The sequence below is a fragment of the Pavona decussata genome, unplaced genomic scaffold (genome assembly GCF_977016875.1).
Source record: "Pavona decussata unplaced genomic scaffold, jaPavDecu1.1 SCAFFOLD_371, whole genome shotgun sequence".
Classification (NCBI taxonomy): domain Eukaryota; kingdom Metazoa; phylum Cnidaria; class Anthozoa; order Scleractinia; family Agariciidae; genus Pavona; species Pavona decussata.
The window spans coordinates 212,134-228,174 of NW_028145747.1; the positions used below are offsets into that span (position 1 = coordinate 212,134).

The window sequence follows — 16,041 nt, forward strand, 5'->3', positions numbered from 1 at the left end:
ATGAAAATCTATCGAGAACTTCGCGATAATTAGTGGTGGTAGCAGCTTTCGTAAGCTTGTAATCGTTTAATTGTGTAACAGGTTCTATTGTTTTTAGGGTTGGGGTATTGTTCTGTTGTTTATTCTATTGTTTTATTAGAAGGGTTGCAAGCCAATCACGTGAGACTTTTGCTAATGAGAGTTAATTTATGCATTTCTGGTAGTCTGCCGTGTAAATTTTGGCTGAAATTTCTGTGTGAGGTCGCATTTGTGCGTTGCTGAGATCAATTTTTAAGCTTTAACAGCTTACATTAGCCCAGGCCAGAGAGCAAGATGGCTGCAAGAGCGAAAACGAAGAAGACGACCAAAAAGCGGGCTCACCGAGCCACTTCGAACGTGTTTGCGATGTTCGACCAAAACCAAATTCAAGAATTTAAAGAAGCCTTCAACATGATAGATCAAAACCACGATGGTTTTGTGGATAAAGAAGACTTACACGATATGCTGGCTTCATTGGGAAAGGATCCATCCGATCAATATTTAGAAGAGATGATGAAGATGTCGCCAGGACCAATCAACTTCACGATGTTTCTAACATTGTTCGGCGAGAAATTGAACGGGACAGATCCTGAAGATGTGATCGTTAACGCATTTGCCTGTTTTGACGAAGATGGTAACGGCAAAGTGCATGAAGAGCTATTGAAGGAGGCTCTAACTTCGATGGGAGACAGATTCACTGATGATCAAGTGGATGATGTTCTGCGCGATGCTCCGATCGACAAAGATGGCTACTTAGATTATCACCAGTTTACTCATATTTTGAAGCATGGGAAAAAAGACGAGAATGATTGAGTTTTTTGTTACAGAGGTCTATTCTACACAGGCCTGAATTTTTTTTTTCTGTGTGATGTGATTATTATATAATTAAAAGCCTGCTTCTCATGCCTCCAGTTGTGGTCTAATGGGCCCGGTTCAGACGCTGTACTTCACATGAACCGAATCGCATTTAAAGTTCATGTGAAGTATGGCGTCAGAATCAATTCAGAACGGCCGATCTAATTCGGATTGGCTAGGCCGTTTTTCCCACCTGGCCCAGCCAGTAAAAAATGGCTGTCGACTGGCTTTGGTTCAGGCGCCGTATTTCACATGAGCCTGCCAAGTCAAATGCAGAAATTGATCCAGTGATCCAAATCCACAATTTTCTTCAGTCATAGTAGGCTTCAGTGTATTAATTTTGGCTAAATTAAGTTCGGCGTCTGAATAAGTTCAGCCGGGATTAATAATTTGGGTCGGTCTAAATTCTAATTCGATTCAGCTCATGGCGTCTGAACCGGGTCTTAGTGAAACTCCAGTGAAGGCTTAAGGCTGATCTAGATGGGAGGTATCCGGACAGATCGTTCCATGGTCAGATCGTTCCAAGACAGATTGTTCCACAGTAAAGTCAGATCGTTCCACAATAAAGTCAAATTGTTCCAGTTAGAAACGGTCAGATAAAAAGCATTTTCAATAGTTAATAGATCACTCCACGAATGTAAGAAGGATCAGACTGTTCACGTGCAGGATCGATAGAGTATCCCTGTATTGATTTTATACTGCAAACATGACCGAGTACTGCTCATACGATTGATCAAGGCGATGAACTGTTTACATGATAGATCGAGGCAAGACTCTGAAGTTCAAGATTCAACCAACCTTTACGCTTTTCACTGCCGTCAATCACTGTTGCAAACCGACAAAGTTTTCGATAAATTAACTTAAAACTGCTATTCTTATATTAACCAATACACTTAAAAGTTTAAATAAGGTGCCGTTTCCGAAGGAAATATATTTACTAGAATACCTTCAAATAGCGACGTTAAGTTGGATTACACTCAGTGAAGATGGTGATGCATTTCAGTATATTAACTCGTTCCGTCAACTACAAACATCGAGCAGGACATTTTTCTTTACATTTTCATCGAGTAAGAATGTTTTCTTGACTCTTCCTAAGTGGAACGAACTGAGTATAGTGTGGAACGATCTGACTTTACCGTGGAACGATCTGACCGTAAACCAGATGGCACATATATACACTGTGCATGCATGCATAAATACATACCGTAAGCACATGCATAGGACTTTGCTTATGAGTGTCACATGCGATTTCTGTAGCGCTTGCTGCTCGTGTCATGCAAAAAATCATACACAACTCTCGTCATTCAACAATGCCTACACCTACGAAATTTGTCGTAGGATTTCAAAACGTCTTCTCAAATTGTAAGCTTTTCATCAAGTTGTTGCATTCAACAAAGTCGTACTGTCTAAATTGGCCTTTAGACTTCCCTGCACCATACCACTGATAACCAGGAGGAAAAATTGCCTTGCACCTTCACATGAATGCTCCATGCTGTCTGCCATTTTGGAATTTAATGAACTCTTAGATAGACTTTACTAGTGGTTTATTGCATTATAAATTCTAATTAGATATTTTTATTGCTGGCATGCCAAAAGAATCAGTGATGTGCAGGGATGTTGGCGGTAGTGATCTGGAATATCTACTGGAACAATATCCCAGATAATAGAGTGTTTTCACATGACGTCACGACGGCCATATTGGTATCCCAAAATAAAGAAATGGCGGCCACGTTGGTGTCCCAAACTAAACCTCTGGGAATTGGACTGTATTTTTATGCAAATACTTTCTTTTGTTTCAGTAAACCAATATGTCCAGTAGTCACGTTAATGAAAATGCTCTATACATCTGCCAATGTTTTAGGTTTGTTAGTGGCATGTGAGAATCTGTCAATTGAGTAGTTTGAACATTGCAAGCCTGGGGAGAGGTACTCAATATAGTTTCGTACAAGAAGGTCCTGTCTAGAGGTTGAACCTCCAATCCTTTGACATATCAAGAAACGATTAAAACTGTATCCGTTGCTCATACCTCAATAATATTATAAACGTCAGGAAAATAAAAGATCTACTTCCTCATTTTTTTATGAAGGCTACTGTAAATATATTTTCCATTAATAAATAGTTTCTACTCAGATTTTGTTACCCATTGTAATATTGGGATGTACTCTGGGGGGGACTCTCATATGAAAGGGGCGGGGATGCTTGTCGGAATTTTTGAATTAAACCCCTAAAGGAGACCAATCTGGGTGTGGCCCAAGCTTTTTTGACCTCTAAAAGAGACCATTTTAAAACACAGACAAATATATATTTTTCTATTACTTCACGTGCAACTGTAAACAAGACCTTCACAGCTAAATATAATGGCCATTTTTCCCAGAATGCCCTAAGTGAGACCAAAATCCAAAATTTACACCCCTAAGTGAGACAACAAGCATCCCCGCCCCTTTCATATGAGAGTCCCCCCCTGGGGATTTGCTAGCCATTAATGATTTGGTTCACAGTTGTGTATGGCTTTTGTATGTTACGAGTTTGAATAAGGTATACCTTTTTGGCAGAACCTCCCTTTACAGCCTTTTATGTGGAGTACCCCCCCCCCCCCCTTGCCAGTTTACAAACCTTAACCATCACCCCATCTCCATAGAGAACCTACCCATGTGCTTATGGATTAACTCATATAATGCTAAAAAGCAAGCTTATGTAATGTTGCGTTTCAATAAATATTGACTTAACATTATGATATGTTGTATTTGGATGCAGATGTTAGTCTTTGTTTTTGTGCTGTTAGGGCCACCTTTGAATAACTGAGGGTTTGTGGCAGGTAAACCATTTTATGAAACATAATTTTGGATACAAATCATTTTTGCAATGAGATTTTGAATTGTTTGATTGTTTGGAAGCTGGAGCCTTCTTTATTGTCTCCAGCTTCAAGTGATAACTGTAAATTTTTATTTTCCCCCTGAAATAGTCAGGGGTTTCAATGTAAAGCAAATTTTTACATCTAAAGAAAGAGAAAGGAGACTTGTTCTTTTTCTCCTATTGACTAAAATTAATAACAGAAAGCAAAACGTGAGAGCATGTATGACAACACATTTAAAAACTCCTGGAAAATAAATTCATTTGAATGTGGTTGATCAAATCATCAAAATGCTCCATTTCTCGTAAAATGTTAGTTGGAACAAGCTAAATCTAACGGGGTATTTGTCAGGGTTTACTGCCACAAACACTTCGACGCAAACGGAACTTCCGGTATCTGTGAATCCGGAAATGACGTTTTATGTTGTGAGGGCCTGGGTTAGATATCCGGGAAAGCGAAACCAATATACGAGTTCGTGTTTCAATTTGTGTAATTTAGGGAGGTGCTGTATACAAATTTTTTGCACGAAAGTTTCCTCTGAGGTTTTATTTGTGTGCTTCTGTCGTCCAGATTGGGTTTCTACGAGCCAAGGAACAAGATGGCATCTAGAAAAACAAAAAAGACGACCAAAAAGCGGGCTCACCGAGCCACTTCGAACGTGTTTGCGATGTTCGACCAAAACCAAATTCAAGAATTCAAGGAGGCCTTCAACATGATAGATCAAAACAGCGATGGTTTCGTTGATAAAGAAGATTTACATGACATGTTGGCTTCCCTCGGTAAAGACCCGACCGACGCCTATCTGGAGGAAATGGTAAAGATGTCACCAGGACCGATCAACTTCACGATGTTTCTAACATTGTTCGGCGAGAAATTGAACGGGACAGATCCTGAAGATGTGATCGTTAACGCGTTTGCCTGTTTTGACGAAGATGGTAACGGCAAAGTGCATGAAGAGCTATTGAAGGAGGCTCTAACTTCGATGGGAGACAGATTCACTGATGATCAAGTGGATGATGTTCTGCGCGATGCTCCGATCGACAAAGATGGCTACTTAGATTATCACCAGTTTACTCATATTTTGAAGCATGGGAAAAAGGACGAGAATGATTAAAACTGACAGATAACTGACAGATAACTGTTTCTGTAAAAACCTGTTTTTGTATAGTTAATGATAAGGTGTCTAGTGTTTTTTCTAATGTGCTTTGTTGAAGTTGTATTTTTAGCATCAGTTTGCCAATGATTTGGAATAAGCCAAGTTCACCATTTAAGGCGCTGTATTGGGAAAGGAATGCTTGGAATTAATTGAAGATTAATGAGATGTATTACACGAAGTGACTCGTAGAAACTTGCCCGTGTGCTTCTGGAATGAGATAATTGAATCGTTACTGGGCCGGACTTTAAATTCCGAACTATAATACAGTAATTTTATTGCACTTCTTTGTACATGTCAACTTAATTTGTTCTTGTAAGCCATTCGCTTGCTGGGTATGGTAAAAATTATTGTAAATGCCACAAAAATGAATTTTTTATATTAAAACAGGAACAGGGATAAATAAGGTTGTAATGGTGTTTTTGTTTTAATTTGGAGTTCTTCCTTCTGTGAGTACTGGAGCACATTGGGCAAGATTTCTGCCCAGCCGCGGGATTGTCCAATGTCTTTAAACCTAAATTTTCTGACTCTAACTCTATCCTTGCTTGCTGTTTGTGTAGGTTGTGGTTCAAATTTAGCCTTGGTTCAAATTTTATCTTCCTATTGTTCTTGGGTATGGTAATGTATGACAATGAGTTTAAAACAATGGGATATAAAATAAAATAAAACAAAGGATAAAATTGAACCACAACATGTATAAAGTGTGGCAGTGGTGCATGTATGACTGATGTATGGTCCTGTACAGAAATCTTTCCACATATTATTTGCATTTCTTTTGCTGATGAGGCATTTGATTTTGTCGCTGTGGTATTTGAATATTTATTGTTTTCTGCCTTGGTTGTGCTCTGGTACATACTGAAGGAACCAACAAAAATGAGTATTAAATCAGAGGATCGTACAGGGGTATTTTAGTGATGCATGATTAGCTGATTTTATTTCCCGTGAAACGTGAATGTAATAAATGATTCTTCCTAATCCGTGACCTGAAGGTTTTGCGTGACCCGTGAAGAGCTTGAAAACGAAATTTTCATTTCTGTGATCCATGATTTGCTATTTTTTCTGTTCGTGAACCATGCAAGAGACCCTCCCTGTACAGCCCTCATATCAGTATGATGGCCTTGGAAACCCCATGTGAACAAGCAGTGGGGAATCTTTAGTGTAGTAAAAAAGGAAAGGCTTCCCTGCCTCTTTTCTATAATGCTGCTGTTGAAAACTTGATTTGTCTACAAAAGGTTTGCAAGGGAATTCTCTTGTTGAGCAGCGGTTGGTGTGTAAGTGACAAAACATGTCATTTGCAGGCAATGCCAAAAAGAGCAAGGCTGATTTCATGGTCAGGGAAATATGTTTTTCCAATATTTGGAAAGGCATGGCCTTTCTTCTTTAGGGCATTTTAGAAACTGACCCCATGTCATGCTTTTTCAGACCTAAAATTTATTCCCACTTTCGGACTTTCAGACAAAAATGGTTAAAATCTATACCCTAGTTCTGACCAAAACGGCTGAAAAACTGTATACCCTTTGGCACCACTCATACCTACATAGCTTATATAGGGGAGTATCCTCTCCCCTCCCAGCCCCTCTGGGGAAAAAAGGATCTGCAACTGAGTTGAGAGAGAAAATTTTCAGTTTGCATCAACAGCGAGAAAATAATAAAAATAGAACAAGGAGGCCATGTGCGACTTTGGGTGGGGCAGTCTTAAAGTTTCCTCACCACACCCTTGTTCTGCAGCTTCACACGAAGGGATGAATGGTAGTTGTACTGCAAGCGAACTCCTGACAACCCCTCAACCTCGTTCCCAGGGCCGTCCGCGGGGTTAGCCACGACGAACAGCCCTGGTACAGGCTGATCTATCGAGCATTGCCATTGTAAGATTAGCAAAATTTAAGACAAAATTCTATTAGTATTTCTGATTGGTCACTACATTTTTTCGCTAGTACCCAGATTCTTCTTACACACGCGCGAACTTAAATTTTGTAAACAAATATGGCTGCCAAAGTTAGCTTCGCTTTGTTCTAGAGATTTCGATAAAAAAAGCAGTGTTTATACGCCTTTCTGTATCAGGATGGTGTATAAAAATAGCAAGGATCATTTTTAAGAGCAAGGAAGCTTTGCAGAAAATTTCAAGTTTTGGAGCGATCGAATTTTTCCTACGCGCCATCGTATTTTTTGATCCTGCGCGACTGTGTGGAAAATTTCCACACAATCGCGCAGGATCAAAAAATAGATTTGTTATAGTTGAAGGGAAATGTTTACTGTTAAAAGAAGAAGGGGTTTTGCTCTGTCGGTGGACGGCGAAAGTTCCGACGGCTTTGTCAATCGAGGAGGTGAGAGAATTCAAATCTTTATGCATGCACACTTTTATAAGTGTTTGTTGTGTTTTGTTTTTTGAAGAGGGAGCAATTTTCTTAAAGTAACTTTTTACGGACAATGGCAGGCCAGTGTTGTTATGTGAATCCATGTGGTCGGTAACGTAATATGCACAATAAAGATATCGTCCCAAACTGGTACACCGCGGACCAAAACGATTCCTTAATTATAGGGATTTAGAAAATATTTAAGATTTCATCATTTTCTAGTCAAATTGAATTGAGTGATTTTTTTGTTGATCTTAGGTTCTGTTTGAGGGAGATGCACATTGGAGATGTTTGAATACAGGAGAAATATTTCAAGCCAAGTTAGCTTTGTGTCATTTTTCTGTACTTGTAGCTCATTAATTCAATAAATTGGATTGAAAAGCCCATTTTTAAAAAAATTCTGTTATTCTCAGGTTGATAACTATTCTTGTACACATTAAGTTGTCTATTTTGGTTTTTATATAAACTCAAACTAGGTGCTCAGCTCCATGCAAATGATATTGACTTACTAGTAAGAGAGTCAAGATGTCTTTCTTTTTCTTAACGTAATCCGAGAATGCATTATAATTTTTCCATTTGTTTTCGAAGGGATAGGAAAAACATGAACCTCTCATAAATTCCTGTTAACCACATTAATTCTTTTGTTTTGAGAGTGCAACCTGTATTTTTTTTTCAGGGAAACCACAGCAGTAATTGGCTGGGTCTTATTCGATATTGAAAGCTAGTAATAATCAAAACTGGATTAGGGAGTGCGTTTGATGACCTCAATCCTAGGTTCTCTCTCCTTTGCCAAGTTGGTGATGATGTCATCTGCCCCTGCAAAATTTTGTGGGGGGGGGGGGGGTGCCAGATATGTGTCCCAAGAGCCTTTCATTCATGGCAATCAACATTGGTTGCCCCATACAATCTTATCTCCAATCTTTATTAGGAGTGAGTTCGTTCTATGTTGAATGCCGCCGAACGGTTGGCTCAGTTGGTAGAGCACCAGGCTCCCGTGCGGGAGGTCGTGGGTTCAAACCCCGGCCGGACCAACACTCAGGGTCTTTAAATAACTGAGGAGAAAGTGCTGCCTTTGTAATGACATCTGCAAATGGTTAGACTTTCTAGTCTTCTCGGATAAGGACGATAAATCGTAGGTCCTGTCTCACAACCCTTGTTCATGATTACTTTGTGGGACGTTAAAGAACCCACACACTGTTCGCAAGAGTAGGGGACGTAGTTCCCGGTGTTGTGGTCTGGCCTTCTATCTTTCACACTCATGCTTGGGTTAAGTGGGTGGGTGGGTGAGATCTAAAATGGACCGAGAGAGGTGCCTTCACATGCTGACGTCCGATCTCACCCGATAGAAATGTAAACCGCCATGAGACTTGATGATATGTGCGGTATATAAGAATTCATTCATTCATTCAATGCAATAAACGTCATAAGTCTAATTATTTAACAGGAAAAAATGTCATCTGTACCTGGTTAGTAATTAAAATTGATTGAAATAAAATCAAATAACACTGGAGTATAAATCCTCAACTGTCCCTGTCAAAATCTTTACCAAAAAAAATCCATCAGGCAGTTATCCCCAACAGTTTTTTTTTACACTTTGCTATATGAGAGAGTTAACTTGCAGTAAAGTTGAAAATAACACTGACAATAATTAAGGAATAATGAAATTTTGTGCTGTGCAGTACTGATGATACAACTGAGAAATCAGAGAATTATCTGTGGAGTGTAAATTTCTGTGTTGAAAGAGTTTCCTTCCACCACAAAAATTTTACACTGTGGATTTTATTCTCTGATTTCTCAATTAAGGTAGGGGCCTTGCTTCAACCCATTAACCTTTTGTCCTTACGAGCAAAAACCCAATTGAAGAAGTCAGTAGTGCTAATCACTACACTGCTGCAGCCTCACTACGGATAGCACTTCATCTGCACAGTCCTAATGCATTAATTTTTACACAACAAAATACCTACCATGTATCATTTAATAAGCATTCTGTAAAATAGTCCTTACATTTCATTTCATCATCTTGTTTTTCCAATAAAAAAATAGAAGGTACAAGAGTGCTTAAGAGAGAGTTGAGTGTGCATATAATAGTCCTCTTCTGAGTTCACAAAATGTTGAACCACTAATACTTTGAAATAATTATTGCAACTTAAAAGCATTTTATCACTTACATAAATAAAGAATATATTACACAAACCCTGGACAGAATAGAAAAGGAAATGTTAAGTAATGTTTTTACGCGGGATACCCTGAGGGCATACCATGTCAAAAAATGGGCTCCGTAACTTCAAATCTGCACATTAATTTATTCATTAACCTCTCCCCGCTCCTAGTAGGGATGTATTGTTCTGATTGTCTTCAATAAAAGTGGGCCAATGAAAATCCATTATTAGCGTGTATATCACGAGGGAGGGGACCCCCTCATCCCTACCTGTGTGACGTCAAATCATCATTTGATTTATTCATTAAACCTGAATTAAATTCTGCTCTCCCCAAGAGGGGATGTTTTTGTGGCTATTGCAGCAGCCAGATAATTGTTTACATGTTTTAGACTCAACTATGCTGTTTTTAAAAAAAACATTACACCAGACTATGTCATTAGGTGTAGAAAACTGTAGCACTGGTTCCTGACGTCACAAAACCCCTGCATGAAAAATAAATGGTTATTGTTGGATAATCAAAAGTAAGTAAAAGAAAACAATTAACTTGTTGTATAACATTTTGTATAATAATGATACATAAATTACTCCAGTGAAATACCAATTTCTTTTAACCTCTTAGGGAAACTGAATTTTGTTCAACAAAAAGGAGGTAAAAATCTGACTAAAGCAAATCCAAGAGAATTACAGTGTAACAGGAAACGGAAGTTAGTGTTGAAAAATTGAGGATTCAAATAACTGAGATTGCACTGTAAATATAAATAACTGCAGTGTACATATTTGATTACTCATTATTAAGAGATGGCTGATAAGAAGTTTGACCTTTTATCTGTAATCAGTTATCAACAGAAGCTAGGGTTTGGTTGCATTAAACATGGCCTGAATATCAGCCAGCTCCTCTCTAGATGATTGTTGAGTGATGGGAAACAGATATACAGGGAATGCCACTTGTTCAGCTTATTTTTGTAGCCTCTTTATCAACTGAATAGTTATAAGAATGATTGAGTGACAGTGCTCTGTTGCTTATAAACACAGCTAGGCCCAGGCATCCAGTAGTCAATCTATGCTGTACACACCACACTAGAGCAATAGCCCTACCTCACGGCTGGCCAACTAACCAAAATCTTTACTGCTGAAGAAAAAATTTACATAGATAGATAGATGGATAGATAGCAGTTTATTGTGAAAATACGCTTAGCTTTTGTGAGACCAGCAAGCTAGGCTCACCAGCTTACATGCTCAGCGAGTGCCCGTTCAATTTGTTTCCTGAATATTATTGATATGCTCTGATGAGTCGAGGAGCACTTCACTTCTGCCATCATAAACATTTATCAAAAGGTAAGGCACACAACTGAATTTATCCCTTGAGCACAATTACAATGCACAGAACGTTTCACACAAGAATGCATAATTTACAAATTTATGAACTGCCTCAACAAGAACTTCCATTAATAAACAAAGTGATTCTTGAGCCAGACTGTATTTTCATCCCATCAAACTGTCAAATGGACAAACAACGATAATAACCGGGTCCCTTTGCACATCACTATGTCCGCCTGTCTGATAAAACTAATGAGGTCGGGAATTAACTGGAATATTAAAGATTTACCGTAACCAGTAGGCAAAACTCCAAACACATCTTGTCCTAAATACACTACCTCTAAGGCGCGAACTTGGTCTACCTTAAAAACAACAGAAACATCGCATTCAACAACACTGAACAGCAAAATTCAGAGCTTGAAGGAAGGAAGCGATCGCCATTTTTTTTTTAACCTTGGAAGTTGGCCCCATGCCTTCTGCGCTAGGTTGAAAGCGAGGTAATCTGCAAGATTTCAGCAGATTTTACCAGCCTGTACCAGGGCCGTTCGTCGTGACTAACCCCGCGGACGGCCCTGGGAACGAGGTTGGACAACCCCTCCCTTCCTTACCTCCCTCCTGTAGTCTTTCGTTCGGTCCCAGCTTTCACTCTTTTTCGGTTTCTGTTTCTGCGCTTTCTGCGCATCGTAATCGGATGTTGTACGCCGTGATGCAAAACTTTGCGGTGATCATAGGTTATCTTTTCGTTTAAACATAAAAACAACCAAAGGCTGTACAATTACAGATTTCAAGAATCGTTCATTATGTCGGGATTTTTCAATCGCCACAGCAGAGCGATCTGGTACACAGTAGCCGCCACTTCCGGACTCTACTTGCTGTATCGTTACTACGTCTACAAAAAACGACAAATAAGACAGGAAGCTCTGGCTGGTTTAGAATTCAGAAGAAGAAGAGTCGAAAAACTAGTGGAATTACGGGACAAACTGGTACGTTAGGACAGGATCGTTCAGCTATCATTTTGTGATTAGAACTGCTAACAGCTTGTTGACGATCTGGCTGACACCTTAGTTTACTCACTCATCCATCCCTCCAATTCTCTGAAATCAAAATGTATTTGTCAATTAAGGATCTTAAGACTTACCTAAGAGAATTTGCATAGTTTTCATTTTGTTTCCCTTTCTATTGTGGTGGTACACAAAGACAGAACTGAAACAACGGTGAAAATTCTATTCTTAAACCACATCTTTTTGAGCACCCTGTTTACATCTTTACACAACAACATGAACTCACCCAACTAATGAAGCCATAGTTGCAAATATCTTTTTGCTTGCACAGGCATCGCAGTTTTTCACAGAAGTCACGTCCCAGAATGTGTTGAAAATCACACATTTAGCCACCCATGCATAAAGTTTGCCGGCTAAACTACAGAATACAGGGCCACTTTTCCACTTTACCGGTAATTTATAAAGTCAAGTGGCTAGGCGGCTCACCGGTCAAATAGAACAAGTATTATTCAAGTGGCTCAGTAGCCTGCCAGTCAAATTCTGACCATGTCTGGCAAGCCGACGAGCCATCTAGCCGCTAAATTATAAATCATACTTGTTCTTTAAACTCTGACTGTGACTGGTGACTGACGAGCCGCCGAGCTGCCTCAGTTTTGCCTCTCGAAATGTGGCCCTGTATTCTGTAGCTGCTCTGATTTGCCACAACCCAGCTCTTTGACATGGCAAATTCAACTTGTTTTAATATTTTCAGGGATTTTTTTTTATTTGTGTTGTCCCATTTATAAGAGTTTCTACACAGATCACATGATTTTGCCAAGTGCTGAGGATGCGATTGTGATTATTTCCCCAAAAGACTGGATTGCCTAAGTAAACCTAAACTTGGGCATATAGCTGTGACACTGTATACTTACCGGGCATGTCATTGCAAGTATCCTGTTAACTCTTTTGGTATTTCTTAAGTAACAAACAGGGTAATCCTTGATCACCCTGTGTGCCAAAGGGTAAAAAAGGCTAAGCTCAGATGCCATGCCTTTTATATTTTCCAAAGCAAGTGGTGTGAGGGGTATAGAATTGTCCTTGGAAAATGATGGGTCTTGGCGAATTTTCAGTGAATCTCAAAATCTCTGCATCTCAAACTAGAGTCTCGGAATTTCAAGCTTATAGAAAATAAAGTGGGTCTCAGAATCTCGGAGTCTTGCAAGCCAAGCTGTTTAGTCTGAATGAACCATCATAAAACAACAATAAAACGACGAATAATAGTGAAAAATGAGTCAACTTTGCAATCATGCAGGCTGTGAAACATGTAGGCTTGGGTTATTCTGCTCATAAATTTGCCATAAAGTGCTGATTTCACGGCGTCTAGTGCTCTGGTTTTTGTTTTGAAGCATCTCGCGGTTGGATTTGGAAAAAATAGTCAAGTGTTGGTCTCAGCTTTTAAATGAGGATCTCGGCATCTAAGCGAGTCTCGAATTTTACCATTCTATACGCCTGGTATGGCAGTAGTCTGCTGGCGGTTTGGAGGCTGGAAAGAAGGAAGAAGAGATTGTAAAAGTTTGGTATAAAATAGGGTATAAAAATTCATTTTTTTTTGTTTTATATAGGTTGATGTTTTCATGGCATTAAGAGAGGGGTCATACCCTCACCCAAAATTCTAGGTTACTTCTGGACCTTGTTATTGTTACCCAATTATTTCCTGTTGGGATAGAGTGCAACCAATAAAGGTGCTTCTTGTTTAATATTTGTGCTTTGATCAACAGGAACAACTTCTTGGTTCATTAGACAACTTTGAACCCGAACCTCCTGATACAGAAGATGACGAGGTAAATGTTTTATGTAATATTTTTACACAGAGGGGATGTCTAGTTTTACTGTGAGGGAAGGAAAGTCTTCACTTAAAGGAAACTTCCACTCTTACAGTATATTGAAATTAAATTGTTGGAAATGGCACAGATGTAATTTCGAAATTGTTTGCAAAAAAATTAAAGCACTGTGGCTCCTTTGAAAGCCCCCCCCCCCCCCCCCAGATCTTTCAGCTTCCCATCTGTTGTGGGGTTTGTCTGGGGTGTGTAATTTTTCTGGAATAACCCATTCTGGCTCTCAAATTACAGTCAATTCCCTTTATTACAGACACCCTCAGCCTGCGAGTTAGTGTCCTTAACAGTGAGAGTCCGTAATAGTGGGAATTTATGTCAGTTAAACGTCTGTAATTTATTTTTTGCTGGGGATTTAGCTGCTGTCCGTATTATCAGGGTGTCAGTAATAGCAAGGTGCCCACAAGGTGAGAGCTGACTGTATCTTCTTTTACCATTACAGTGTATTGTTTGCAACAGTGCCAAGGCTATCATCCAGACATACCCCTGCAAACACAGGGTACTTTGTCGTCGCTGCTTTGTTAAGACACTGCAGGTGGCTGTTAATGATCTCAACCTCCCTTTGAAATGTGTTGTTTGTCGTACAAGAATTCAGACACTGGACAGAGAACGTCATGAGGGACATCTAACAGTACCTCGGGAATTAGAACATCAATTGTAGAAGCTGAGGACAATGATTTTGTCTCAGATGTTATGAAGCATTTTACTGTTGTTTTCTTGTATGCTTTTTTTGTAATAAATTTAAGTAGTTAGGTCTGAAATTTCCCAAGAGAGAGGTGTAGAAAAACTGTGAAAAAAGTAAAGAAAATATTGGGAATTGAGGAAAATTGATTCAGCTTAAATACCTGGCCAGTCGTGAAATTGATTGAAAATTCAAGGAAGAGTAATGTTGCTTTTATAGACATAGTACTGAGCTTCCAATTAGCAATCAGCCCATGAACAATGAAGGGAAGTGTTAAGTGAAGTAGTGTGTTAGACTTAAAGTCAGTGGTTTGAGGCCTAGCTTCTTTCATTAGACTAGAAACCATACTGATCACGCAGAAGCTTCCCATGTATAAGTTCATTGTAGGGTGCACCTCTCTCCCCTGTACTACAGTGAATAAAACCATTTACCACTTAAATATTTATAAGAATAAAGAAGTGACAGGGCAGCTTGAAAAGAAACCATGGGGCTTATGACCTTCAGGCTGGTTATTTCCTTATGTAATTATTCAGGGAAGGAAGTCAACGCCCGCCTTGACTAGCTTTTATTTAGCTATTTGCGGGTTGGGACATAACTGGCTTGTAACTGTCTGTTTTAATAAACTGTTGTTGTTGTTTTGTTTTTGTGTTTAAGAAGGAGATCAAAGAGAGATTTAAAATCACATTTACGGCAAAGAGCAAGCATGAAATTTGCATTTTTGTTTTCATGAAAACACAATTCTAAACCTCCCAATCGAAAAGCAGTCAGGTTAAAGTCTTTAAAAAATCCAAAACTACGAAGACATGTTATTAGAAGTGGCAGCTGTTAGTCAGCTAACTTGAAATTTGTAATAAACTTCACACTTTTGGACATTGTATATTGTTATTGGGTGGTTAAAGTAAAAAAAAAAAGGATGAAAGTATTGTTGAATCTGTTCTTTTTTAAATTAATTTTTTATTTATCCACATAATTTAATTACCATCTACAGAGCTACAGCATTAAATGTGGGTTTATGATTCATGTAATGTTCAGTTTTTGGCTTTTAATATTGACCAGCACTTTCCTATGTCCTGTTTCTTCTCAGTATCAGGTTTCCGCCAAGTAAAAATTGTTTTCTTACAGTGTTTCAATCATGCCACCTTTTAAGGTGGCCGAACACAGTTTTCCAGTACACAGGTGTTAGTAAACATTATTTGAAAACTACGTACTTCTGAGTACCCGAAATTAGCATGGTGCAAGATTAACTAAGAAGGAGTAAATTTTGATACTGCTTGTTGACAAGGTCACGTTGCCATGGCAACGCAGCAAGCTATTAACCGTCGACAAATAATGGTTTTTCTTAATTTTTAGAAAATGCACTCGTTAGATTTTTTCCATTTTTTGTATCCAGAAAAACTCACGAAATACTGACATAGTGACGCTGCTTTCATGTAATTTTAACAGACAGATCTCCTGTAAATGTTGGTTTTGCACTTAAATGATTTTTGAAGATACCCTCTGTTAGATTTCGTTTTTGGTTTGTAGGCAAATTACGCTTTTAGAAAACTACCGTTTTGTCAAATTTCACGAAATTCTAACGAGCGGTTCCTTAGAAAACAGTTCATTTCCATTAAAACAACCAGTCACAATTTTTTGCTCAAATGCGCATGCGTGGATTTTAATTAGGTTTTCTCAGCAAAGACAAAAAGCGTACAAAAAGGCTTAGCTCTTCGTGAACTCACTTTCTTTTTTCGGCGATAAATGAAGAAGGATTCACAAACGAGAAACTAACTTATTTTAA

At 38.8% G+C, this 16,041-nt stretch overlaps 3 protein-coding genes across 3 annotated transcripts in view; all 3 read left to right on the forward strand.

Annotated features, from left to right (window-relative positions):
- Nucleotides 1–3,004, forward strand: part of LOC146452322 (myosin regulatory light polypeptide 9-like) — a 48,562-nt gene extending 45,558 nt beyond the window's left edge. The window contains exon 2 of the mRNA XM_085098003.1: nucleotides 180–3,004. Within this exon, the coding sequence (XP_084954129.1) occupies nucleotides 313–831 (519 nt within the window). The 5' untranslated portion in view covers nucleotides 180–312 and the 3' untranslated portion in view covers nucleotides 832–3,004. The remainder of the gene's footprint in view (nucleotides 1–179) is intronic.
- Nucleotides 3,005–4,195: 1,191 nt separating this feature from the next.
- On the forward strand, nucleotides 4,196–5,283 carry LOC146452326 (myosin regulatory light chain 12B-like). The gene has a single exon (XM_085097945.1). The coding sequence runs from the start codon at nucleotides 4,323–4,325 to the stop codon at nucleotides 4,836–4,838; it is 516 nt and encodes a 171-aa protein (XP_084954071.1). The 5' UTR covers nucleotides 4,196–4,322; the 3' UTR covers nucleotides 4,839–5,283.
- Nucleotides 5,284–11,362: 6,079 nt separating this feature from the next.
- Nucleotides 11,363–15,131, forward strand: LOC146452327 (uncharacterized). The gene is made up of 3 exons (XM_085098049.1): nucleotides 11,363–11,690; nucleotides 13,466–13,528; nucleotides 14,022–15,131. The coding sequence occupies exons 1-3, from the start codon at nucleotides 11,508–11,510 to the stop codon at nucleotides 14,238–14,240; spliced, it is 465 nt and encodes a 154-aa protein (XP_084954175.1). The 5' UTR covers nucleotides 11,363–11,507; the 3' UTR covers nucleotides 14,241–15,131.
- The last annotated feature ends 910 nt before the right edge of the window (nucleotides 15,132–16,041 follow it).

What these genes read in the sequence shown, in the direction of transcription:
- LOC146452326 (XM_085097945.1), top strand. Translation starts at nt 4,323, where the DNA reads ATGGCATCTAGAAAAACAAAAAAGACGACCAAAAAGCGGGCTCACCGA.
- LOC146452327 (XM_085098049.1), top strand. Translation starts at nt 11,508, where the DNA reads ATGTCGGGATTTTTCAATCGCCACAGCAGAGCGATCTGGTACACAGTA. An exon ending in TGGAATTACGGGACAAACTG is followed by an intron (nt 11,691 to 13,465) that starts GTACGTTAGGAC and finishes TTTGATCAACAG; the next exon opens with GAACAACTTCTTGGTTCATT. An exon ending in CTGATACAGAAGATGACGAG is followed by an intron (nt 13,529 to 14,021) that starts GTAAATGTTTTA and finishes TTACCATTACAG; the next exon opens with TGTATTGTTTGCAACAGTGC.